A 27,686-nucleotide genomic window follows, 5' to 3' on the forward strand; every position below is an offset into this window, starting at 1 on the left:
TGGGCGTGGCTGCGTCGCTGAGCCCCACCAGCCGCTAACGATGTGAGAATCGTCCAGCTGAATGGACGGCCGCCGCGAGTGTCAACGTGGATGGTGGCCGATGGTCATGAAGACAGACCTGTTGGTCAATACCTTGGGTCGGCGTGGTGGCGACTGCGTGGTGGCTGACCACTGATCAAGTGCACTCGGATCGCATTACTATACGATTAGTTCAGATAGCCCGCTGTGAATACGATTTCGACTCCACTAAAATGCAGGATGGACACCAATAACTCGCGAACCATACAGGTGTCAGCAGTTGTTTGGACAATCAGTCACGTTTAGCATGCCTTTCGTATTCCAAAACATCAGCTTTGCTTTTCATTTCTAACTCCTAATTTGATTTCCTCGTCCAGACATACTTGGCTGCTCATGATTTAATATTTTATATTGTGTTAGCTCGTTCGCGGTAATCGGCCATCGATGACCGATGTAACGGCTGATGGAGCGCATTTGAAAGGCGAAAGGACAGGTCCAATGCGTAAGAATCGACCTTTTTTGTTACAGAGCACAACACTGTGGAGCTGTGTTTCAATATACATATTACGAGACTCAACAGATGGGATGAAACTTATCTACCCATGGCGTTGAGTCTGTATTGTTAGATAGGACCTAAACGACCGATTTGAAATTCGTTTTCATTGACATTTGTTTGCAAATAGCTTGTTCATTGTTGTTCATTAGGGTTTACGGGCGCGTCGACTGCGGTGGTCATTTTGCGCCCATTGTTTGCCAATAACTCGATGAAGTTCAAGTTGTGTCATGTAACATGGCAGCGCATCAACGCGATGATCATGCGTGAAAATTAACTTTGGACGCATATAACAAGTCCATGCAGCCAAATAAAATACAAATTTGTCCACCATATGGCTCACATGTCACATTGCTCCAACAGACGGTAAATAACTTTTGAAAATACCTATCTCCAATTTTAGTGTTTTCTGAACCAAAACTTTGCGAGGAATCCGATGGTGTGGTCCCTGAAATCTGAAAAAAAAAATTCCATTTTGGAGATAGCACCTATTTTTTGAAAAGTAAATATTCGTCATGCACAAAAGTCAAATGAATTGAAAATATAATGAGTGAATATTTATACTAACACTAGAATGTATCGAACATGAATTAGTGATATTTTTTTTCGAACTACTCCGCCACCCATTATTAGGTGACCAGGAGTGCCCCCACCCTCAGCCCAGCGACTCACAGCACCTTACGTTAACACCAGACAAAAATAAAAAAGGATAAGTCGCGGCACTCCCAGCTAGGAAAATTGAAAAAAAAACAAAGTAAGCAAAAGAAGTGCGGGAACCGGTTAATAAATAAAGAGAGCCAAAGTAGTCATTGCTGAAAGCAGCGGATGACTGTTCTACTACATCTAAGAAAGAAGTCATTCATACATGCATACATAATTTGTTAGTAGAGTGCATTCAGCCTTTCACTCCTAGAAGAAAAATCAGCAAATGGCAATCCAGTGGGGAAACATTTCTGGTCAATTCGAGCGCAGGTCAATAGCCAGACTTTCTAGGGCCCACCAGCTAAGCAGGGCTTGTTGCTGATGGACCCCTTCAAGTCCGGCGTTCCATTTGAGTGGGGACGTATCTCCTGTGTTGATAATCACAAAGGTAGGTTACAATTATCAACACATCATTGTCAGCCTAGCCCAATAATAAATGCACCAATATGTCCATTTATTATTGGGCCACTTGTCGAGATGCTAAGCACTTTGTATGAAAAGTACTAGGTAAGCGTGTGTATTACGCTATTTAGGTATGCATTGCTATTTATTATCATGTTCTTGTTGTTTTTCTTATTGTAAGATTTAACATATTTTCATATTCATTTATAGGTATATTTACGAGGATACTTAGTACCCAGGATTACTTAACTAATACTTTTGCTAAAACTTCACTTAAACTTTTGATAAGTACTTTTGCTTAGTACTCACTAAGTAAGATATTCTTTACATATTTTTTGAAAGTGTTTTTTGATTGAGGTACTTCTTCTAATAGAAGATCTTTAGCTATTAAGTCATTCCAGAGTTTGGGTCCGATGCAAGGAAATGAGTAGAGCCTGTAATTTTTTGTTGAAAAAACAGGTTGAAAATGATGGATATTTCTTGTCTGATGGATAGGGTCAGTTGAAAGATGAAGTAATCGTCTTACAGAGACTGGTAATTCCTGCATTATGTACTTATGCATGATAAGCATTATTTGAAGTTTGGCTACGTCTTTAATTTTAAGAATACTATATTTTTTAAATATTGGGGTAGCACTTTGTGGTGGGAAAATACCTTCAATTAGTCTCATGAACCTTTTTTGCAGAATTACCAGCCTTTGAAGGTGGTTTTCATAGTTGGAACCCCAAATGAAACAGCAGTAGTTGATGTAAGGAAAAATCAAAGAATAATATAATTGAATGAGCTGCTGTTTTGGGATAAAGCGTCTAGCTCTTGCAATCATTCCAATGTTTCTGCTGATAATTTTACATATGCTACTGATATGAGATGTGAATTTGAGGTCAGAGTCAATAAGGATTCCTAAATATTTCACTGTTTTCATTTCAACTACTGCTGTGTTTCTAATGTAAATGTTTAACTTTTCAGCAGTTCTCCGTTTTGAATATACTTGGAGAAATGTTTTTGATGGGTTCACTGTGAGGTAATTTGCTTCTAGCCATTCAGATATTTTTGACAGGGCTGCATTTGTTATTTCTTGAAGTGTTTCTCTGTTTTATGTTTGAAAAATATTGCAGTATCATCTGCATACAACATAATTTGCCCTTCAATTGGAAGATTTGCAATGTCATTTAAGTATAGAATGAAGAGGAGTGGTCCAAGAATTGACCCCTACGGCACTCCTATTTTTATTTCTCGTTCAGTTGACTTGACCCCTTCTATCTGTACCACTTGAAATCTGTTTGTTAAGTATGATTTGATTGTTTTTAGAATATTTCCTCGAAAACCCATTTTGTTTAACTTTTCTAGTAGTATTTGGTGTTCTACAGTGTCAAAACAGTGCTAAAAATTTTTTTTAGCTGAGATGATACTATATCTGCTCATACATGTACATGAATTAGTACATTAACCCTCGTCGGCCGAGAAGGGGTGGGGCGGATGCCGCCTCATAGGGGTTTTTCGCGATGGCTCAAAACACGCTGAGGGAAAACAGCTGAAACTTGGCATACCTAATATTTTATTCAAGCTGGATCTTTTGACACCAACTGCGTTTTCAGGTCAGGTCAGGTCACTGACCTATGACGTCATAAATGAACCTCTGCACGGTCCTCAGAAGTTGCAACTTTGCAACGCCCTCAGTGCCAGAGGAACTTTCACAGGAAGATGAAACTTACAGGACGTAGTATCCTTTAGAGGTCTCACAAATTGTATATCTCAAGTTTTTCCCAAATGTCACATGAGGTCAGTTCGGTCACGTGACCTCACCATAATAAGTCAATGGAGGGAAATATGAAAACTGTTATTTTGACGCCGGAAATTGTCTAAAAACTGTCCCAAGCACATGAAATCGTGGTTTCATGCACTCTTTGTAAGGTCCGATCATGAAACCACGATTTCATGTGCTTGGGATAGTTTTAGATCATTTCCGGCGCCAAAATAACAGTTTCAATATTTCCCCCATTAACTTATAATGGTGAGGTCACGTGACCGACCTGACCTCATGTGACATTTAGGTTAAATCCGAGATAAACAAGTTGTGAGACCTCAGAAGGATACTACGTCCTGTAACTTCCATCTTCCTGTGAAAGTTCCTCTGGCACTGAGGGCGTTGCAAAGTTGCAACATCTGAGGACTTCGCAGATGTTTATTTATGACGTCATAGGTCAGTGACCTGACCTGACCTGAAAACGCAGTTGAGGTCAAAAGATCCAGTTTGAATAAAAGATTAGGTATACCAAGTTTCAGCTGTCTACCCTAAGCGAGTTTTAAGCTATCGCGAAAAGCCCTATGAGGCGGCACCCGCCCCACCCCTTCTCGGCCGACGAGGGTTAATGTACTAGTTCATGTACATGTATGCGCAGATATAGTATCATCTCAGCTAAAATATGTCTCTAATTCATGTTCGACACATTCTAGTGTTGTTACAAAAATTAACTCATTATATTTTCCATTTATTTGACTATTATGCCTGACGAATATTTATTTTTCAAAAAATAGGTGCTATCTCCAAAATGGAAATTTTTCGGATCTCGGGGACCACACCATCGGATTCCTTGCAAAATTTTGGTCCAGAAAACACTAAAATTGGAGATAGGTATTTTCAAAAGTTATTTACCGTCTCTTGGGGCAATGTGATGTACTAATAGATGACCCGCCCAACGGAGTTATGGGATTTGTTTATATTTGCTTATATGAGCTCTGGCCTTGAGGTGATTATCACAAAGCAATAAGGCGATACGTGCTTCGATGAGACAGAGAACATACAATGCGTAGCTTCTGACATCCATTCGTATTTCGTACCTTTTCCAGCTAAATGTATAAGGGACGGGCTGTTTTTCGTTCTTCTCCACTTCCTCTTCATTTCCGGCTCGGTCTCTCGCTCCCGGCACGCTCTGACACCATGATCGATCACATGCCTCTCCTTCTCTGTCTCTCACTGGCACACGATCCTCTCCACTCAACGCACAATCATGAACTAATGCGCCCACACACCAGGCGAAAATCCCACAACAATGAGTGACTCTCAAAAGTCACGAGCGGTGTGCTAATCTCACGTCAGAGAGTCGGGCCTCGCAGTGCGGCCGCCTCCTGTTTCGGGGTCACTTGATTACAAAAACCGCACCGCTATCAGTCAGTGGGCGTCTAATGCGTGATGTCCAGTCCTCTTCAAAGGCCGGCCGACCGATGGGACCTCTCAGCACAGGTTGGGAGTTCTCGGGGCGGATCTAGTGGGGCCGACCAGGGTCACCGCGCGCACGGCGGCAGTTTTGCACGGGCCGGTGCACAGGTGCGTGTCACGCCTCCCCTTCCTGTTCCGACGGAAAGGTTCCACCCCGAGCCGGGCCGCCGGCTGGGGTGTGAAGCTCGTGACGGCCTCGTGCGGACCTCGGGCACGTGCTATCACGCTTGAGTCGGCCACATCGTCACTTCGTCACAGCCATCGCCGGAAAGAGGAGAGAAAGAGAGAGAGAGAGAGAGAGAGAGAGAGAGAGAGGAGAGAGAGAGAGAGAGAGAGAGAGAGAGAGAGAGAGAGAGAGAGAGAGAGAGAGAGAGAGAGAGCGAGAGCGAGAGCGAGAGAGCGAAGAGAGAGAGAGCGAGTGGACTACAGGCGTGAGCGGAGAGAGCACTGCGACGATCCGCCACTGACAAATGCGCCCCTGGTTTTCATGACACACCGTCCACTGGGTCCGCTCAGGTTTGACGACAGCACGTAACACTAACTCAGCAGCGCTGCGTATTGTAGCAAATGCAGCCGGCTGCCACTGAGACCCACAGCCGGCCACTGCAGGGCGCCAACCAACACTGCACTGCCGCCCGGGCCCGGGGCGCGCTGCCGGCGGGGGCGGGGGCGGGGGCGGGAGCCCGCCGACGGGCCACCGACGCCGACGCGACGCCGCTGTGTCACAGTGTCACGGCGGCGGCGAGCCGCGAACGTGACCCGACCACGGTCATGGCGGTCAGCACTCAGCGACAACATGTTCCTCATCCGACACAATGTAACACTTAAGCGCACACCTGACACATTTGATTTCCTCACTAACAACGCTAGTGCTCGTCCTTCCCCGTTTGCCCCCCGCTCCCACCCGCCGTGGGGATATATGAAGCTCGTATTCACTGTTCCGTGTTTTGCCTGCGTGTGGAACAGGCGAGCTGTCCGCAAGCCGACGTTTGATTAATAACGAAACATAATTGTGAGCATTAGCGCAGCCATGCCGCTAATGAGAAACGGTGGGGAAATATATCATGCAGGCAGACTGTGGCTTGTATAGCACGAAACGCGAAAAACAAGAGATGTTACGTGAGCAGAAAATAGAAGATGTTCTTCAATCAATAAAGGTTGTTTGGTGCATGATCTTTCTTTATTATCTCAATTTCTGTATCAAAAGTGGACACTGCACATGCTGGCTTCAAAAGGATATGCATCAAAATTGCACGAATCAGCTGGTGATAATTGATTAAATTCACAGTTCAAAGCTATGTAATAGCCATTTCATGTCTAATTTCTAGTTTCGCCGCTTCCTTGTGAAAGTGCACACTGGTCGGAGAGCCGCTGCCAGTTAGAGACGACAGGGCACACCTGTCGAATGACGCGATCGATACGGGCCGGTCATGAGACTGAAATCGCACTGCGCACACCTTCCATGCCCCTTAACCGCATACATTCCGTAATTTTTGCCAATAACTATTTCAGAGATTGGTGCAACATTCAGAAACGCTCCAGCTCGTCTTTTTCTCGCATACATACCACTGAAGTCAAGTCTTTAACCTCCCATTAGCGGCGTACCTATTCGCTGAAGAGCCTACTCAGGTTGGTGAATGAATAAACAAGTATGTGACGTGTACACTGTACACGCATGTACCTATTTCAATATTTAAATATTTTTTCTGAAAAAAACAGCCAAATAAAAGCTCCAATGTCACCATTGGGGTCAATCTGAGTCGCAGTGGCCTCTGTAACCGAGCGAGGCGGGACGCGGCGGCCGGCGCGGCGGCAGCGGTCGTGGAACTCGTGCTGAAAGGGTGGCAGCGGGCCAGCTCAGTCCTACGGATCCACTAGCCAGCCAATGTCAGCACTGCAGCTGTGAAATACGGCCCACTGGACAATCTACGTCGGAGCAACAAAGGTTCGTAAAACAAAGTCAAACATTCGTAGCAGGCTGTGAGCAAAACACATTGCACTAACGATGCAGAGATAACTCAACGGCAAATGATCATTGAAGAAGCGTACTTTTGCAAGTACCGCACGCCGCACAAAAATATGAATTTCAGCGTCTCCCGTGATGGGATTAAAAAAAGGAAAATGTGAATCACAGCATATCATTCAGAAACGTTGCTCATCTTCAATCGCGTTGCCTGCGGTATTCTATCCAATTCTAGCCATCTCAGCATCCGCGTCAAGAAGCAACCTAAGGCACCAGTCTCCTATTGTCTTAGCCGTGTGGAGTTCTGCAGCTGATAGCCTCACAGAGGGTCCCTTGTTCCCTGCACCAGCGCCACCGTCGCCAGCGATGTTTCGATACGGTCCGGGACACACCTGTTCTGTGTTCGCTGCCTCGCACCCGGTCCCCTCCCCCCCCCCGGCCCCAAGCCCCCACATCGAGCCGTGCCATTGAACGAGCTCGGGCGTATTCACGTCGCACCATAACGGCCAACGATCGCGACAGACCCAATATGGCCCAGCTAAAAGGTCAGCCAAGGATGCAGAAAATAATAAGAATCAATAGGCCGTCAATATCTCCATTATAGGCGGGCAATGAACAACGCTTCCGATACTAGAGGCACGCCCCAGTCATGTCACACTGAGGTAGGGAATTGTAATGAATCATGAGCATTTTGGAATCGTTGTCATTGTCCTAATCGAAGCTATGATATGCCTGCAAGACTGCCCTACACAGTACTAGACGGCTGAATGGTTTCAAAACGTTATGACTGCGGACGGTTTGGTTGTGATGTTCTGATTCACGGACTGGCTCAGTGTAACCTGTTGCGGCCTCTCCGTCAGCTCAGGTCACATTGCGAGTTCAGCACCTCGGTGGACCATCCAAAATGCACTAATATAGGCCTCAGCTCTGCGGGCCAACTCTATCCTACCGGCTGACCGTTCTATTCGAGTTTGTTATCACAGCTGACAGAGCTGGCACACGACTCCAAACGAGATCGATCACCGCAAACTTCAAACTGCAAATAATCATGCATTTGATGCTGGTTTGACATCCACATCACAACTTTGTCAATAGGTGACGCTGTCAATCAGGGGCGGATCCAGAAAATCTCCAAGGGAGGGGCCATTAGAAACCAGGAGGCCCCCCCCCCATAATCCCACCTGTTGGAGGCCCCATCTTCCCACTTGTTGGCCCCCCCAAAAAAAAACTGCGTCTATTGAGCTTATCTAGCTGTTCAGGCAACATCTCAACATCTGTGCAGGCTTGGAGGCCCTCTGTGCAGGTTAGGAGGCCCTGTAAAAGTGGTCATCTCTGTGAGTATAAGAGACCTCCAAGTTATGAAAAGCTTTACCAATCTTCTAACAAAGAAGTCTTCTCAGCTAGTCTTCTAAGAAATAACTAAGTGGGTAGGTTAAAAAAAAAAACTCATCGGATTTCGACCACTTTATTTTCAGGAGGCCCCTTTTTCAGCTTTTTAACTTTTTAACTTTTTATTTTATTTTTGAAAAAAAATCGGCCAAGGGGGGGGCCATGGCCCCCATGGCCCCCCCCCTTGTATCCGCGCCTGCTGTCAATTAACTCGAGCGGTTTTTGTGCATGCTTGATGGACATTATTGCTCTGAAGCATTTTTGTTTTGACGGCTAGCTTCGCGAGTTGTCAACGGGGGATGTCTGGCAACATTCTCTCACTGGCTTCAGGCAGACTGGTCAGCATTAATCGCAACGTCCACTTCTGTCATTCACAAAATTTTGGACAAACAATGCCCAGTGGATTCAGATTTCAACAGGCTAAGGGATAACATGTGAGCAAAAGCGACACCTGACGGTCGTTCCTAGTACTCGAGTTTCAGACAGCCGCCGCAGCCGACGGGCCTGGCGAGGGCAACGCGGAGCAACAGCGGGCACAGTGAAGATGCGTTGGCAATTCAACAAGGTCACAGCTGAGCTTACGCTCCTGTCAGAAAATAGAAATAGTACATCCTGACCTTTACATAACCCTGCCACACTAGGGAGACTATGTGAACGGCTAGGCGGTTTGGTACATGTATATGCTAGCGGGAAACGCTTCAGAGGCGAGTCGGGCGTGAGCCGTCTATTACCTACATGTTATAATTAATCCTGGTTATATAAATATACCTACATGCAAGCCTGGGAATACAAGGGACGAGAGAGAGAGAGAGAGAGAGAGAGAGAGAGAGAGAGAGAGGGGGGGGAAGAGAGAGAAAGAGAGAGAGAGAGAGAGAGAGAGAGAGAGAGAGAGAGAGAGAGAGAGAGAGAGAGAGAGAGACAGACAGACAGACAGACAGACAGACAGACAGACAGACAGACAAACAGAGTGACAGACAGACAGACAGACAGACAGACAGACAGACAGACAGACAGACAGACAGACAGACAGACAGACAAACAGAGTGACAGACAGACAGACAGACAGACAGACAGACAGACAGACAGACAGACAGACAGACAGACAGACAGACAGACAGACAGACAGACAGACAGACAGACAGACAGACAGACAGACAGACAGACAGACAGACAGACAGACAGAGTGACAGACAGACAGACAGACAGACAGACAGACAGACAGACAGACAGACAGACAGACAGACAGACAGACAGACAGACAGACAGACAGACAGACAGACAGACAGACAGACAGACAGACAGACAGACAGACAGACAGACAGATCATTCGTAAGTACGAGTACATAGGCATCGTGTTAGTGCTGTCCTGTGAAAATTTATCAAAACAAAGATGATGGACAAGGGATGTAGCATTTCACATCACTGACGGAAGAACATTATTTCAATTTCATCGCTACTACACAAGTAATTTGATACTTGTTTTTATCATAATGCAAAAAGAAATGCAGATAAAACTATATTGTTGTACCTAATTGTGTATTTTATTGTGTAAGTTTCTTGTAGATGGGTCCAGTTAACGATCGAAGAAGCCGTTCGTGTCTGGCTCGGCTCTCATCAGCAGTCACGAGAACAGGGGCGGTGTGACATGCAACAGCTCAACAGAGGCCGGCAGTGCTGAACTGAGGCAGAGGAAGGCTTTGGGTGAAAAAATAAAGGTATTGTTATGGTATCATGTCTCTGCATTTTCAGTTGAAAGCATTTGACGAGCCACTCAACAATAAAAATAATCTTAGTTACGAAGTGGAAATACTGGAAACTATTTGTGTCTGCGAGACGCGACGCATTCTTTTTATGTAGCAGTTATTTTCCCCATATCCAGTCGCTGGATGCATGGTACATAGAATAAAAGGCTCGGTCCTTCCATTTGCCTGCAAAAACAGTGGCATCAACGGGCATCACATCAGTGGGAGAGGTTGCACTCTGTCATCCAAACAGACGAACGTGTCAGCCATCCGCGGAACCACGTCCAATAATGGGGAACCCATCAGAAGTAGCCCATTCTGTCACACGGTGGGACGAGCAACATTCACCCTATCATACGGAGGGGACTGTTGGAACCGCGACTGACACAGAAGCGACCGTGAATGAACCCGATCATACACAAGGGGCGGGTAAAACTCTATCACACAGCAGGGACGGGCGACACCCACTCAACCAGAACGTGTCGCACATAATCAGCCAAAAGGGAACGGAAGCTGTCTGATCGCGCAAAACGAGACGACGTCGAATCTTCGTCTAGAGGACAGAACGGTGATGAAGGCCAAGGGAGGGTAGTAATGGCAGGAACAGGAACAGAAGGGATAGAAACCAGTAAATAGCACTTACACTGGCCATGCCTAGAGATGTCAATCAAATACAGACTTTTTGGTATACCGATACCAAACCAATACCAACTTGGCATTTGGTCTTTCAATCCTAATGTTTTTGGTATTTTGTTGATATTATTAAGCCTCACTAATGTATACAGGGGTCGAAAATGTCTCGAACATACGACCCAGCGGTTGTTGCAAATCAGGTCTGTTTCGGGGGTGCAAATGTATCAAAGTGGATAGTAGTCCAGCTGCATGCTAGACAACGCCCAGCGCGTCCGGCCGCGACGCGCGTCGACGCGCCACTGCGTCCTGCGTCGCTGCCGACGATTCGTTTGGTAGCCGGGGGCGGTAGGATAGGACATAGGACCAACCAGCGGTGTTCCGGCTGGTCGATAGATGGCGGGACACAGAGACCCTGCGGCTGCCAGCTCAGCTGACTGTTTTCCCGCCGGCTCTTCACTATGCCGGCACAAACGGAAACCGATACAGGGATACAAGATGATACATAACTTTATTTAAGCTTGCTTATTCCTCGGTTTGAAGAATCTGACATTTATTTTATTTATCGTCCTTAAATATGTTCATTAGTAAAGGAAAATCGGCCTTTTTATTTTGTATCACATTCTTTAAACGTTAACGATAAAAAGTTTCTAATATTTTCACCACTTTATGAGTTGAATTTGAAAATTTATGTGTGGTGAGCATTATCAAAAATCTAGTTTCTAATTTGCAATTTATCTATTTAATCCTTAACACCGTAGCGGTAAAAATATGGTTTCACCTCTAAAATACCCCGCGGCGACCTACTTCAGACTCCAATGGCAGCAATGAGCGCTCTGATCAGGCTTTGGGTGAACATTTCCTATTTCGGTCGGGCAGAAGCGCGCCATAGCGAGCTGAGGGAATCAGTCCAATGAGTGAGTGTTACCTTTATTTTATATTTTTTGACTTCGTAAATGTACCTATAGGATCGGTCCAATCTACCGATCTCTGTCAACCTAATCAATTTTATCGAGGATCTACCCGCCCACTGCACATGAGCTCATGAAAGGATGTATTCCTTCGCGTTATTGTTTGCATCGAAAATGATGCGTGCATGTCATTTATTTTGCGAGTGGAGACTGTCAATTTCTCGTACGTCATGTAATAATTCTGCTCAGTTTTCGCATACAGTCGTTGCATACAAGTGGATGTAGTTGCAACTTGCAAAGCAATGATGTAGTTGCAATGTTTATCCAATGATGTGTCTCACTGCCCTTGGTTTTGATAACGTCATTGCTGTTTCTCTGCACATTTTCTCCAAATCTACGCAGGGAGTCATCTCCCACCCAGCCCCGTCTCCGATCGAAAGTAACTGTCCTTGGCCGTGCCCGGTGCCGGTAACGTGTTCCAGATCTGCGCTCGCCGTCCCTTGGCTCCCACGGAAGCGGCCATATGACCCCCAATAAAACAGCGTGTCGCTGCCGACTCTCAGTGGAACTTGACGACGACGAAAAGGACAATTTTAGGTGCTGAAGCATTAAGCTATGGTAGGTTTTTGACCTTACATCAATCAAAAACACTTACCTATAACGGATAGTAAGCTATAGAGCAATATGTTCGATTAAAAAAGCAGATATAAGAATTTTTGTATCAAAATGAGAAGCTGGGATCTGAAAGTTTGTATCACTCCACGCTTTTTTCGACCCCTGAATGTATAAGGGTCTGCGAATTTGGTAAAAATTGTTGGTATTTCCCTAGTATTCTCAAGTTGGTTCGGTTTCGGTATTTTCCCATTGGTTTGATTGCTATTTGGTTTGGTATCGGTATCCTGATTTTCTGTAATTGACATCACTAGCCATGACCATGACCATGAGTGAGAACTTCATATCATCACTCGTGTGGGACACCACTCTACCCTATGACCTCAGATCGAAGCATCGCTGTATCCTACACGCCTCATAATACATATTTTCCTACCAAATGTGAAAATCTTGCCCAGTGTCACTTAGAAGTCAGGTCACCAACGCCATTGAGCGGTTCAGGATCGCGGTAGCACCATGATCCTGAGCCGCCCACCAGAGTCCACACTTTACCAGCGACGAGGAAAACGCTGGCTCGGCAATGCTACCTCAAAATAATCGAAAATGGCCTCAACTATTATCTAAGTACTTTGGTTTTCTGAAGACCCTTCGTCTATTCGACTATTGTATTGTAAGTTGCCGCTTGTTGCTGCCTGACCTGGGAGCCGAGTAAGTAGCGGGGGATTCAGCCTTTCCGCCTCAATGTGTTACGACCTGAGATAGGATTCATTCATCACCACACCACCACTACCCAAAGGAAGCGGGTAAATAGGACCGCCTGCTTATACTGAAATACTCAGCTTTACGCGATGAACACAATGCCAATCGCGAAGAACTATTCCGATATTGGACGTCGTACCACAGCCCACACGTAAAAACGAATTAAGATGGTGAGCAATGCAATGCACTGCCATCCATGATAACAACTAACAGCACTAGCGGGGAAAGCCAGCACCACGCCATGTAAGCGAGGTTTTCCCCTGTAAGCATGCTGCTGAATGAAAACAGACACTGATCTGCCTCGCCACAGTGAACTGTAGGATACAACCCTTTTTGTGCAATGCTCCAGCATCATCACTGCACGCGACCGGCTGATCAAATTCCAAACCAAATTCAAAATGTTCCAAACCTTCGCAAACTATTGCCCTTTTGTCACCGATAAACCTTTACGTTCGGCCAAGGAAATCGCGGCTGCAGAGTTACGGCAAATGTCGCGCTGCATATCGACCGCGGCAGACCTTGGGACATAGTTAATAGCGACCTGTCAACCATGGAAGCGGTTTACGAACTGAATTGATTACAGAAAGTCGATGGGTAGGTACAGGGCAGCTGGCTCGATACGCTGTGCCTCAACAGATAACTTTATCACGTGTCTATGAAAAGTAGCATTTTGCATTGAACTGAACGACTGTGTAACGCATGACTAATTCATGAGGAATGAATGCGCTCGGTTTCCCACGTGCTAGACAAACACACGAGACAAACATTCACTCGTATTCATGATAGGGAGTGCCAAGACCTGATTTTGGAACTGTTTAATCAGGGAGGAGGTCGGTTAAAAACGACACATCGCCGAAGTAAGTCAAATCAACCGCTAAGCGTCACCACTCAACAGTCAACAAACGGCAAGCGATATAACTTACTCCCGCAGGGCTACAGAACAGTCCAATGCCACTACTGCGCATCGTTTACTCATAAGATTCCTTCCACCATCTCAACTTCTCAAGCAGTGAGCGACAAGTTCATAATCGTGGCCATGAAATCTGGGACCCAGCCACAAACAGCTTCATCTGGCAGCCCTAGTCGGCCAGCTGACGAGCTCAGCTGAGCTGAACTCACCTCTGCCATCCATGACGTCACTGGTGAGTCATGTCGAGCCGACTCACGGCGCGGGCGGCGCACCAGCTCGGCTTCGTCCGCCTCGCGTGGCGGCCGAGCGGTCAGCGCGTCGGACAGCCGGCCGGCGGCTGGGGGCGGAGGGCGGTTATGTCGCGCGCGCCCGCCGCCGCCGCCGCCGCCGCCGCCTCCCCAGTCCCCACCCACTATTGATCGTGACCAGGACTGCCGCCAGGGGGCGCGCCGCCGACGAACACCAGACCACTCAGATTGCATCTCTGCGCTCCGTGCCGATCAGCGAACAGCCACCGCGAGGTTGTTGATACATTCACTTCAGAGTGATGGATGTGACGGAGGGCGACTACAAACGTGTGACGGTTTCGGCTCCGAGTGGCAACTCGGCAGGGCGCGCGATTGCAGCTTGGAATCTGAGTTGACATTTAAAAGTACGAGGCCATCCATCGCTTATAGTATTCCTGGAAGGGCGGCTGATAGAGTTCGTGGAATTAATCGTGTCTGTGGAGGTCGGTAGTACAGCTATTGAAACATTTCGGTTATAAATAAGCCCCAAAATTTGCTGACAATTGCCGCTTATGAACAATGGACTCCGTGCATCACGTTATTAGGAAATTATTCTTTGGGCAACATGGATGCAGGCCATCAACATAGCTGTCCTGGATAAATTAACAAATGAAACAAACTCAGCTCCTGCCTGGTGCACGACATGAGCCACTTTTCATCCACACCGTATCAACAAATGTCCACCATGCTCGACTAATCGTCCGTCCCACGAGTGTGCTCTGAACAGCAACTGTTCGTGCCAACGGCTAGCCATTAGCCGGGTCATGGGATAGGCGATCCTACACTAGGACGGTGTGCCGCAGGGTAATGCTGATCGCCACCAATATACACACACCAGGATGCAATAACGGACCGGTCACGCCATCGTCGGGAGCAGCCATGCGTGACACCTCATGTGACGCATGATACGCGCCATGTCATCGACGACACGCGATATGAGGACGGAGTGTAACGAGAAAACCAGCCGGGAACTACAACACTCTGGTCTGGCCAATGTCTCCATATATGGACTTTTCGAGCGATCGCATGCTATTTATACTGAGATGTCCAACGTCGTTCGGTGAGAAATCAGCTAGGCCAGCAGTTCACAAAATGGTGACGGACCATAGTCAGATTATCATCCTGTTCACTCAATATTAAAGATGTTCATTAAAAAGCTCGATTTCTGGACGAAATTCACAGTTGACCGGTTTAAAATACATCCAACGCCAAGCAGCTTTCCTGTGTGTTTATAGGCTTGGACGGTGGGTCTAAGCGTTGATGTGCCAGTCACGCCCTCTCACCCCCCCCCCCTTCTCATCCCCCTGACCCCCGAGGACGGAGACGGGCTGCAGGAGCGGAGACGATTGACGAATGCCAATTGAGGCAGCCGGCCACCGTGATTGGATCCGTAACGACCAGACAGACGCCGGCAGACGGAGGATGGCGGAAAAGGACAAATCCGCCAGCTGACGGAGCTGAGGACAGCGGAAGCGGACGGACAAATCCACCAGATGACAGAGCTGCGGACACGGACAGTTGATTGCGGACAGCAGATACAAACGACCATCAACCTGCTGAATTTAAAACTTTGAGAACAAAATGCCTACATTGCTCAACTATGCGTTCTTTACACGCACTTCGCATGATGCCGTCTCATACACACTTATACTACAGTTATTCCCCAATGAGGAGAAGAATCAATAAAGAAGGGGATATGAGGGGCAGCTGACTTGACACAGCTGTCACGACTACTGGCTGCATCACAGCGCGGCGCGCGGTAAGGAGTGGTGATAGTCCCACCTGTCTGGAGACCTGATAAACAATCACCTTCTGAGCTGCAGCAGGTTTGTCCGTATAGTACGAGTGTGGTAGAACGATATTGGTCAAATCGGTTGTTTGGTATAAGCCAAAAACAGCCTAGCAGCCTGCATAGCGCGTCACTGTCTCCCGGTAGTGTGTGTATACGGGTGCTAGTAGGACAAACAGGACAAACCGTCCCGGGCAGCCAGCAACATGCGTACCGGGTGACCCATTGCAGCTGATAGCTAACGACGGTCCGCAGATGTGCCAACTGTCAAGCCTATCAGAAGACAAAGGAGCTTGGGTGAACACAGTGATCTGGCTCCAAAGCTGAGCATGTGTTCACGCATGATTTGCTTCTTACAAAAAAAAAACTAAAAAACTGATGGTTATGCAATACACGGTGCCGTCGACGGAGATGCTCTCAAAGAAAAAAAGGACCTTTTGAATTGAGAAGTGCTTATCCATTCAACCTATAACCTTTCCAAATTAGGCTGTCATATTTCATAGCGAATGGAAATATACCGTTGCTGTTATCACTTGCATCGCTTATGAATTCAAAGATCTCCTGATATACCAAGCAGCATCATGACACCCAATTGACTGCATCACATCACATAAAATGATAATGATATCGCTTTGAGACATCACTAAGCAAGGACGAACCTACGTCAACCGTCACCTCCTCTCCCCTCGGCCCTCCCTGGCCGGTTGCCCCTCGGTTAAATGACCCTAGCAAGGGTCACACAGCCCGATGAGGATCAGACGGGCAAGAACCAGGGTCCGACGGAGCCCCACTGAAGGTTAGACGACCCGGGGATGGTAAGACAGCCCCAGAGAGGGTCAGACGGCCCAGCGAGGATCAGACCCAATCTCTCAGGTGGCACTCACCCGCACGGCGCGCCGGCACCTGATCAGCGAACGTCACACTCTTGGGCCGCCGGGGCCGGTCGGTGGTGGCGAGGGCCGGGCCGGCGCGGGCGGCCGAGCGCCCCCGTACCACCACCGCGGGCCCCCGGCCCCGGCCCCGGCGCGGGAGGAGTGGAGAGTCACCGGACGAGAAACAGTGGTGCATGGGGCCCGGCGGACGAGCCGGGGGCGTCCCGGGCCGGGTCAGCCACCACCGCCAGCGCTACAGAGATGAGGCGCTCCTGCTGTCAACACTGCTGGTGGTGCTGTTGGTGCTGCAAGTACTGCTGCTGCTGCTGGTGTATAACACTAACCCGCCGCGCCGCAGTACCGAGCATGGCCGACGCGACTGGTCCGCGTCGCCGGTGCTCACGCCGGCTGTCGGCGGCGACGGCGAGCGGCCAGCACGCGGCGCACAGGTGTGGACACACACATCTACACACAGACACACAAACAGCACGGTCGACGGACGGGCGGCCCCTCATTACGCGACTGATGTGTTGGCGGAGACCGTCATCGGGTGAGCACGCGCCCGTCGGCCGTCGAGCCTCCGCTCTGACCGGTGCACATGTGCCGCCGCGCACACAGACGCAGAACGTTGAGCGAGGACGGATACATACGGTGGTTAACCCTCGCCGGACCTATTGGTTTTCTACATACGCGCCGGCCGAGGGGGGGGGGGGGCGGGTACGACCCCCCCCCTCGCCGTTTCGCCCCTGGTGGAGCTAGCGCGTCGCGGAAAAAAACGAGCGTGTGCGCCGTTACGAGACGCAGAGATTGGTACCCGATTTTAAGGTCCTAGGTCAACCGGTGACCTCTGAGGTCAGGTCAAGTGCCCCAGGGTACGGTTCAGTTTTTGGTGAATAACTTCGCCAAAAACGGCCGCAGAGCGCCGATTTTGGCAGCATTGTGTTCGCCTCGCTCAGGCGCGTCGAATGATATACCTTTTGTCCGGGTCAGGTCAACTTGGGGTTTTGACCTCAGGTCAAGGTCAGGTCAGCACCCCCAGGTCACGAAGTTGGTCGAAAGAGGTCATGTCGCATACCATTCGATTCGGCAGGCCTTCCTGAGTCCATTGGTGCCTTTCCCGACTCGCTAGCTCAATTTGATCAAGAGTTATTGACGAAAAACTAATTTGACCTTGATGACGTCATAAATGACGTCACGCAAGGTCAACATTGCAAAAGTGACGCATCTAACCTTGCAAGGAGTGCATCAAATCACGATTCTGTGTGCTTGAGATAGTTGGAGATCGTTCCCGGCGCCAGAATAGCAGTTTGAATTTTTCCCCATTGACTTATAATGGTGAGGTCACGAAAATGACCTGACCTCATATGACCTTTAGGAAAAATCCGAGATATACAAGTTGTGGGACTCATAATGGATACTAGATCCTGCATGTTTCATTTCCCTGTGACATCTCCTCTGGCAGTGAGGGCGTTGCGAAGTTGCGACATCTGAAGACCGTGCAGAGGTTCACTTATGACGTCATAGGTCAGTGACCTGACCTGACCCCAAAATGCGGTTAGTGTCAAAAGATCCGGCTTGGATCAAAGGTCAGGTATGCCAAGTTTCAGCTCTCTATCGCCAGCGTGTTCGGAGCTATCGCGAAAAAACCCTATGGGGGGGGGGCGGCACCCCCCCCCCTCGGCCGGCGAGGGTTAAGTGTAGTAGGTATCCATGGGTCCTGGATAGGTCAGAATAGCTTGGTTACAAAGCATAGTAGCGGAGTGCGCAGAGCATATAGGAGTGAGCATAGGCCGTGGAACTTAAAGCGGTGATATCGAAAGATACATTGAAACATAACTTTATAATGTGCCAACTGCCAGTGCCAAGCAAGCGTAGGCATGTTTCTAAACGATTCACCACACACAACACAGTTACAGGTTACACAGAGTACAGTTTGGAGTTTTTTTTCTCCACACTAATTCCGCTCATGCACACCAGTTGTAGGGGGGAAAATAAGTAAAAAAAAGGTAGGAAATTGGCAATTTTGGACTGCAATGGAGTCCCAGCAGAGATGCACTGTGCGAGATGTGATACGTGATTTGGCGTTGGGTCAGAGAAAAGGAAGACATTCGCATCAGATGGCAGCAGCGAAGATTGAACACCTAGTAGAGGGCAGCACCGCAAACTAGACGTCACTGTCGCAGAATCGGGAAGTGTCGCAGACGGCAGAATGGTAAAATAATAATATGAAAAAAGGCTTGACCCTGTGACCTTACGGATCAGAAATCGAGGTCACCGAATACCGAGACCTTATGTTGTGCATCCCCGTGAGATTTTTCTGAACGAAGTTTGATTTTTTTCTTCTCCGACTATTGGTTCCCGATCTGGGCCACTTGTCCCCCCCCCCCCCCCCCAACAGCACCTGTAGCCTACCATACATCAACGGGGCGCAGGCCGCAGGTTAAGTCTCGAACCAATAGTTATGTCCGCAGGTAAATATATATGGCGATTGGCGAGTACAGGGTGTCCCAAAATTGATGTCACACTCTCTCACAATCTTTATTTTTCCTTCTACGGCGCAATATCAATATTATTTCGCCGGTACTGGCTCCCAGACCATATTGGTTACATTCTAGTCACGTAACCTTCAAATTGTTGTGACCCTGACCGGTCAAGGGGTGTACGGAGGTCATTTCCGGGGCAGTACCCAGCGCGCGCGGACCAGGTGTCCAGGATGGCAAAACTGCAGAGTAAATCGTCCCGCAGCGGGACAGTCGGCATGGTTGCCGGCGGCATGACCCACGGCCAGGTCGCCGAGACACTGGGCATGAGTTGCCGCACGATTTGGCGCTGGTTGTCACGCGACAGAAGCGGATAGACGCCCGCGAATAAGCTAGGTCGCGGCAGGAAGACTTCCTCCAGCCGGGTAGTGCAGCTCGTCATCGCAAAGTGCGGAGCTAAATACGGGCTTATCAACAAGAAAACTGGCAAGGAGGCTGATTGCTAACAGTCATCCAGTCTCCAAGCTGACAATTCATCGGTACTGGAGGCTGTTTCTAAGGCTGAGGCCCACCAAGCCACGTTTCCAGCCGAAAACCTCTGCTGAACATGTCCAGGGCAATCTTTCAACAGGTTGGCGTCCCGGCTCATCGAGCTAGAACGACGAAGGACTGGTGCAGATCGAACTTCCCAGCATTCTGGGAGAAGGACAAATGACCGGGAAATAGTCCCGACCTGTCGCACATAGAAAATCTTAGGGCGATCGCTCGGTAAGAGGTGATCACAATAGCACCAGAATAATCTGAAGGCACGCTGAACAGGAACGTTCGATCTGTGTGGTCCAAGATCAGTCCACAGAAGCTAGGCATGTTGATGTCTGATGTCCCGGACGGCGGACAGCATGCTTGCCCGTATCAGGGAGAAGGTGGGATACTCGTACATATGTAAGACAAGCGCACCTCTCATGTTCGTTATTTTCATGCAATTGACGCTGGAAAGGTGTGACATTATTTTTGGGACACCCTGTACATACCCTTTTCTTGAGGTGATGTCACTTGACGCTACATAATGAGCTTGACCTTAAATAATCTGAGTCTGGCATTTCCACAGCATTTACCAAAAATATTGCCAAAAGGTGTGCCAAGAACAGCGAAACTATGCTTACCGTGTTGGGCATTGCCCGTATCGGCACTTTCACAAAAGCTTTCACACTTTCCCGCATCGGTCCATCGGACCTCGCCTCCTTCCCCACAGTTGTTCGACCCCTGATCAAGCCACAGCTTCGCGAAAAAAAAAAGAATGTGTTGCTCGTAGTGTAATGAGAGAAATGCAGTGGTATCAAATTTTAAGTTCCTGGGTCATTGGCTGAGCCTCAATGTCGGAACAATAGCCCAGATGTCGGGAGTATCAAGATCAGCTGGAACGTCAAGAAATGATGTTGCAATGGGGTATTTTGGTGTCCGGTTTCTATGTTCGGAACTTGTTGTGCTTTATAATCACGTAATTGCGCTTTTGGGGTACGTCGAGTCAGGACAGGTCAGGTCAACTATCATGCGTTTCGCTAAATGTTCTTAATAGTAGCTAGGTGTTCACGATCACTGCAAGCTTCGCGCAACATGTGCCATGGGTTCAGAAACTAATTTCCAAATGGTTTCCTTGGCTTTTTCCTTAATTACAAATCAGCCAAAAAAAAACTATAAAAAGCAATACCTATTATACTCTAAAAGCATACCGATGTCAACAAAGGATGATGGCCTTGTCCTTCCTGGCCTTGATATCCACCATCACCAACCCGACAAGCGTTATTTTAGGTTAAGGTATATGTTGGCACGTTTCTAAAAACGAAACGTCTAAAAACACAATGTGTCCCGAAATATATGGAATCACCATCTTGGCCTGACACGGTCTCTAGAAAGAGGCCACGTGTCAAAGATCCTTTGCGTCAGAGTCATGCAATTTTAGGGTAGGTATAAAATTGACTAAAAGTATCGTCGCAATATGCCGCTATTTACGCGAGTTATCGTGAGTATCCCCAGTTTCCCCACAATCCAACATGTGTGCGATGGCAAAAAGAAGAAACGTGTGGCAGGAGCACCTCCTGTTTCCACGACATGTGTGAACAGAAAATGTACTGCACCTGAACTTCAGCCACTGCCGGTGGCAGGGCTGCCGGTGCTGCTCAATCAGCCATTTGGTTGTAAATCGTACATACACGTAGATACACGTGGTTGTAGATACGTACGTGCGCTGGATACAGCATTCGTTCTACTGGTTTTACCCGTAAATACCAACACGCTATAGACCTCATCTTGTTATCCTCCAGGAACCAATCAACGCCTGACATGGGCTAATATAAAAAAACAAGATATCGAGCCGCTCAGTGCAACGTTTAAACCTTCATAATTGCTTCAAATTAATCAAGGAGCACGCCAATGAATGCTTAAGTTCACTTGAAATGCTATGGACTTCTTCATTTTTAACAACTTCCTTTAAAACCGCTCTTTAAGGTGTTAAAAAGGGCCTCAAATAATTGTTCGCAGTTCGTACATTGTTTGCACTTTGCAATGCAATATCCATAAACATAATTTTGTGTTGGAAACAAAACAAAAGAATGAGAACTAAAGGACTCATGTAGTCATTGTTACCAAATATTGCGTCTTGACCTAGAAAATGCGATAAGAGATCTTTTTGGGCATTACGTAAACATATGACGATCGTCCTGGACATTCACATTTCACAGCTAAGGCTTTGTCATCCTGTTAAGCTGATCCGATCACGTCCATTCCCAAACACGAGCAGTTCATTTATGTCAGGACCGCTGATGTAAGAGCGCTGGCCACCTCGGACCAAGTGAAGCCCGAGGAGGGTAGCCCACGGTGGGAAGCCCTCCACTCTGCCTCAGTGCAGCTCTGCTCTGGGTCACCTGCGGGGCTTCAGGGGTCTGCTGCGACCCACTGTGCCAGGCCAGCTCAGTGACCGATATACACGGGTCGGAGGAGCACCTGCGCCCGGCTGACTCGGTCCCTCGGAGCTGGCCGGTGGTGAACGATAGGTCTGAGAGCTCTGCAGCGGCGGAGCAGCCAGGTTCCTCACCATGCTGAAGGGAAGGACGCCCTACACAAGGACTGCCAAGGTCAAACGCCGCAAGGCACAGCCGCTGGGCGTGAAAATATCGTGGAACAACCCGCCAAGGTAGGATATTGGAGGCTGGACGTGTTATATCTGTGGTTTATTATAAATTGTTTAAATTATTTCTTAACCCTCGCATGTGTGCGGCGTTTGCCAGCGTCTAACGTTTAGAGGGGGGGGGGGGTCGGTTGGACCCCCCTGACGTTCGGCCCCTGATTGAGTTAGAGCCTTGCAGAAAAAACGAGCGTGTTGCCCGTGACGTGAGGGAGCCGATGATACCCAATCTTAAGGTCCTAAGTCATTGCTTGACCTTCCAGGTCAGGTCAATGACCCAAAAGTCGGGAGAATCTGGACCTGCTATAACTTCGTAAAGGGAACCTGTTATGGGTTTTTCGAGGCACTGATCACGAATGTCATGTCAGTTTTGATCACAGATGATGTCTTCATGCATTTAGGCTTGGTCGGGTCAGGTCAGGTCAGGCCAACCAGTAGGCGTCCTGCCGGCTATCCATAGTAGGTGTCAGCTACCACTAACGGCGTCGTAACATGTTACGAAGGTACTAAAACTACTTCGTTAATGTTCAAATGGATGATAAATTCGAAATCAGCCCGAATAAAACTACCCTAGAAACATGTAAAACTCGAAAATCAAAGGTCAATGACCTGACCTGACCTTCAGGTGACCCTGACACCCACCGTCATGCGTGGAACGAACATCATTTCACATGTTTGGACGTTTATAATCACAAAAAGACTGGAAACGGCGGATAATGTGAGCTGAGATACGCTAAATCACGATTACGGTCAAACGTGGTCTCGAGAAACAGGTGAGAGGTCAAAGGTCATTTGGGTCAGGGTCATGAAATTTTCAGAGGTGTAAAATTGATAAAACACGAAGGTACTGAAAGTTTTGTCGCGATCGGCCGCGTTTTGCGCGAGCTATTCGGGAAAACCATAGGGGGGGGGGGTCCATCCGACCCCACCCCCTACACATGCGAGGGTTAAATCAGCTCACAAAGTTTGCAACCCAACTCAAACTATTGATGCCAACTCCAAGTATTTGAAGTTATCCATACGGATTGTGAAACCAGTGCCGACCAAAATGGTACAAAAATACCAAATGCCGACAAGGTATTAAAAAAAAAAATTGGAGAAACACCACCTCTTAGCCCAAACATCAGAATACCACGCCTTTAGGCAACCGCGAATTCCAGTAAAGAGATGCACCGATACGTAATACGACATCTATACGCATTTTAATTGCCATACGTCCGCTTCCACAAATTAAAACATTGGTGAAAAACTATTCGTTGGAAGCGAGCTACTGATGCTATTATGGTTCAATAACTGACAGAATATTCGACATTTAATGATGCAGCTTGGTGCAAGTTTTCTCGGTGGCAAATGAGCTATCGAGCAGAGAAGCCAATTTACTGAGAAGTTTACCAAACAATGCCCTCACCAAGGCTCTCAGAATAGCTCTAAAAGTATCGCCTTACTTATTGATCATTTATGATCGTTTGACTTCCGAGTGTGCTACAAAAAAAAGCTTCCTTTTTGCCGTGCAGTACGATGATACTATGATTCTATTGCGTCACACTCTTACTGCGGCAATGCACAGTTATAGCAGCAGCTGATTTTGAGTACCTGAAACTTGTAAGGCTACATATAACCGGTTTTATTTCAATCGCGAAACAGCAGAAAGATGGCGACTAAAAAGCAAAGCAGCTAAGAATAAAATTTATCATATAATTATTCTCATATGATTATAACATCAAAGTAATGCCTTTTTGCAACAAGAGTTCGGGGAGGTGGTGAAATAATAATAATATAAGAATAACCAGTAACCTCATAATATAAATCAGAAATAGGAGCCAAAAAGTTAGGTTTAAAATTATCGAATTATCGAAAATTATCGATTAACAGAAGAATATTTCGCTCCTGGAGCTTCATCAGCGATAACAGAAATATATGTACATATATATATATATATATATATATATATATATATATATATATATATATATATATATATATATATATATATATATATATATATATATATATATATATATATATATATTTCTGTTATTATCGCTGACGAAGCTCCAGGAGCGAAATATTCGATAATTTTAAATATAACTTTAAATAACAGAAAAATATATACATATTTTTCGGACGCCATTTAATTGCGTCCCAGAAAAGCTATTTCTGGCATCTAAAAGCTGACTCGCCCCAAAATTGGTCCTCAGCACCTATTTGGTGGATACCAGCACCAATCATGGAAAATGACCTTAATTAGCTGTTTCTGGCACCTATTCATCGGTACGCCTTACTCTTTTTTCTGAATCTGGCACCTAAATGCTGAGCGTAGCACCAATCTAGTAGACAAATGAACTACTGGCTGGTAGAATCATGTTGTTCTGGTATAATGACCCCTGGAGTCTAGCCTAAAGGTTGCCAGTGCAGCTACACTCTAAGACAGCCCCGTAGTGATCTCAGCATTGTATATGACGTTTAAGTAAGCAAATAATATTGATTTGTTCGAAAAAAACAATGTCATTTAAATATTTAAAAGTATTTATTAGTAATGCTTAAAGGGAAACATTTTTGTGAGTAATTGTCTCGATTTCCACCATTAAAACGGGTATTGTATTTTTTGACGTCATCAAATAGCTCCAAAAAAGAAATGTAATGTTTTCATTCCGTTCAAGGCCGCTGAAGAAACGCGAGATCTTGCGTGGGACATTAGACGCGTTTACATAGGGTTTGTTGCAAGCAACATCACGGCTCCGTCCGTGATGTTGCAAAAGATGCCGATGGTGCTTAACAATTTACAAAATGATCCCCTCTAAATATTTGAAGACCACTGCAACGAAATTATCGCCAAATTAACGAGCTAGAGCCTCGTCAAATATGCTATGTAAACCGGGTTTTTGTCCGTGTTTGCCGCGCAGAGTTGTGCCGTGGTTGTGTGCCTTTTTCATCCGTTTCTTACTTATGTGTGCATGAAGCTTTGATTTTGTTTTTGGTTATTGTGTGGCCGGTCAGTCAAACGCCCCTGTAGAAACCGGATGCTGCGTTTGATCGAGATGGAGTCAGACGATGATTGCAGAAAGCTATTGAAAAGAGGGCCAGTTGCGTGGCATGTCTGTTCAGAGTTGACATTTTGCTTTACTCCAGTTTATGACCTGAGAGCCTGGCTGGAAGTGACGGATCCAAACTTTTCACGTTAAAATGGCTGAGGGTGCAATAATCTCTACATAGCGGGCTGGTATAGGAGCGTCTTGCTATGCTGCACCATAGCTGGCTAGTGATTCTCTTTTGGCTAGAAATGGCATTAATCATTATCTCCACTGGCGAAAATGGCACTTGACATCACCGAATGCAACGTTCATGTTTGTTAGGATACATAAAATCAGAAAGATTACGCGAATTAGGTAGGCAAACGTGGAATAAAATAGGTGCTGGATGTTTTGGTCTTGGTGCTGAATCAGCAAACAGCAAATACGGAGTTCAACTAGACGATCTGGCAACTTTAGGCTGTGTGGAAGCAATTAGGTGCCAGATTCAGATATTAGGGTCGAGTAAGCATTTTGGGGCTGATCAGCAATTAGGTGCCAGAAACAGCTTTTTAGGGACCAGAAACAAATATTCCCCATATTTTTCTGTTATTATCGCTGACGAAGCTCCAGGAGCGAAATATTCGATAATTTTAAATATAACTTTTTGGCTCCTATTTCTGATTTATATTATGAGGTTACTGGTTATTCTTATATTATTATTATTCATCATGAGCCCCAAGCAGAGTTTCAGCTTTTTAAGAGGTGGTGAAATGTCATAGCTTTCATTAACACTACGGTTGTATGCCGCAACGGTGCAGCCTGTACCGCATAAAAAACGGCTGAATTTCGGTTCCTTCGACTGCGGCTGACCACACATCAGCGCAGTGCATATTCTCGCACGATTGCGTTTGGTGGTATGTTTGGTGAAGGATGGAATATATTCGTTGCCAGCTATCGTTAGGTAGCAGTTTCTCTTAACCCGCGCCCGGCTGGGGGTCCTGGATTTCCACGCCCTGCTGGGGGGGGGGGGTGTTTGAACACCCCCCCCCCATGTAACTCGGCTCCTTGGCCACGTAGCGATACGCAGAAGGCGGCGTTCGAAAGAGCGTAAAAATAATGACGAAATCATTTCGGTCAATTTTTTGGTCAGGTCAAAGGTCAGGTCACCAGAGGTCATTGAAGGCAAAATTTCGCCGATTTCCAGGTCGAATGTCGAAAATTTCCAAGAAGCCAACGCATAACTCGGGAACCAATAGAGCTACAGCGCCGCGGAAAAGTGCGTTCGATAGCCCTATTAACGCCCTTTCTGAGTAATTCTCTCAGATTTGACCTAACGTCAACGGTTTTGCCTGCAGGGGGCAAAACTGCAAAAATAGCCGATTTTTTCGGAAACAGTTTTTCTGCAATAACTTTTGACCCAAGCCTTGAACGAGCTTACTTTTACCGGCATCGTGTTCCTCTCGTCAAGACGCATCGACTGAACTATAACTTGACCTTGAAAGGTCAACTTGAAAATTTGACCTCAGGTCAAGGTCATGACCTGACCGGAAAGGGTCATGTTGCATATCAGTCGATCCGTATCGTCGAGCTGAACACATCTAAGGCGTTTTCATCGCTCTAGCATGCCTCTATCAAAAGTTATTTGCGAAAAACTGTTAGATACCATTCGTGACCTAAGATGACCTCAGGGCACAAACAAGGGTCACGGACACCATTTTCATGTTCAGTGTGTCTAAACCACTTGTAATTCGGTGTTTGGGAGTGTTTATAATGTCTTTCGTCCAAAAGAGGCGCATTTCAATTTTCTCCCATTGACTTATAATGGGGAGGTCGCAAAATTGACCTGACCTTAGGTCATCGATATCAAAATTCTGAGATATACATTTTGTACATGCTATTGCTCTTAGCAATCGCTGAAAGTTTCAAAGCGATCGGTCACTCGGTGTAGCTATGACAGACAGTGAAACATTTTATGAGGTGAGGTCACTTCAAGTGACCTGGTGACCTGACCTTGAATGACCTTGGTCTGAAATTTTCACAACATGTGTAGAATTGATGTATGATAAGGTGTATCAAAAACGGCGGGAGCGCCGCCGTTTTTGAGATATTCGCGAAAAACCACAAGGGGGGGGGGTGTTCAAACACCCCCCCCCCCCAGCAGGGCGCGGGTTAAGAAGCCCCTCCCGCACGTGTGTGACCAGCGCTGTGTTCGCCGCAGGGTGGAGCATGTTCTGGAGGACTCTGCCGCCGAGGCAGCC

The 27,686-nt window shown here is 47.0% G+C and overlaps 1 protein-coding gene across 6 annotated transcripts in view; it reads right to left on the reverse strand.

Moving 5' to 3' along the window:
- Positions 1–14,209, reverse strand: part of LOC122372850 (multiple C2 and transmembrane domain-containing protein-like) — a 60,508-nt gene extending 46,299 nt beyond the window's left edge. Inside the window, exon 1 of one of the 6 annotated variants that reach the window (XM_043350486.1) lies at positions 14,018–14,209. In XM_043350486.1, the coding sequence (XP_043206421.1) occupies positions 14,018–14,030 (13 nt within the window). In that variant the 5' untranslated portion in view covers positions 14,031–14,209. Of the gene's footprint in view, positions 1–4,513; positions 5,518–14,017 lie in introns of those variants that run through there. The other 5 variants (XM_043350485.1, XM_043350484.1, XM_043350482.1 and 2 more) reach the window with 5 other exon arrangements.
- Between the last annotated feature and the right edge of the window lie 13,477 nt (positions 14,210–27,686).

This window comes from Amphibalanus amphitrite, unplaced genomic scaffold (genome assembly GCF_019059575.1).
Source record: "Amphibalanus amphitrite isolate SeventyFive unplaced genomic scaffold, NRLGWU_Aamphi_draft 001408F_arrow, whole genome shotgun sequence".
Taxonomy (NCBI): Eukaryota; Metazoa; Arthropoda; class Thecostraca; order Balanomorpha; family Balanidae; genus Amphibalanus; species Amphibalanus amphitrite.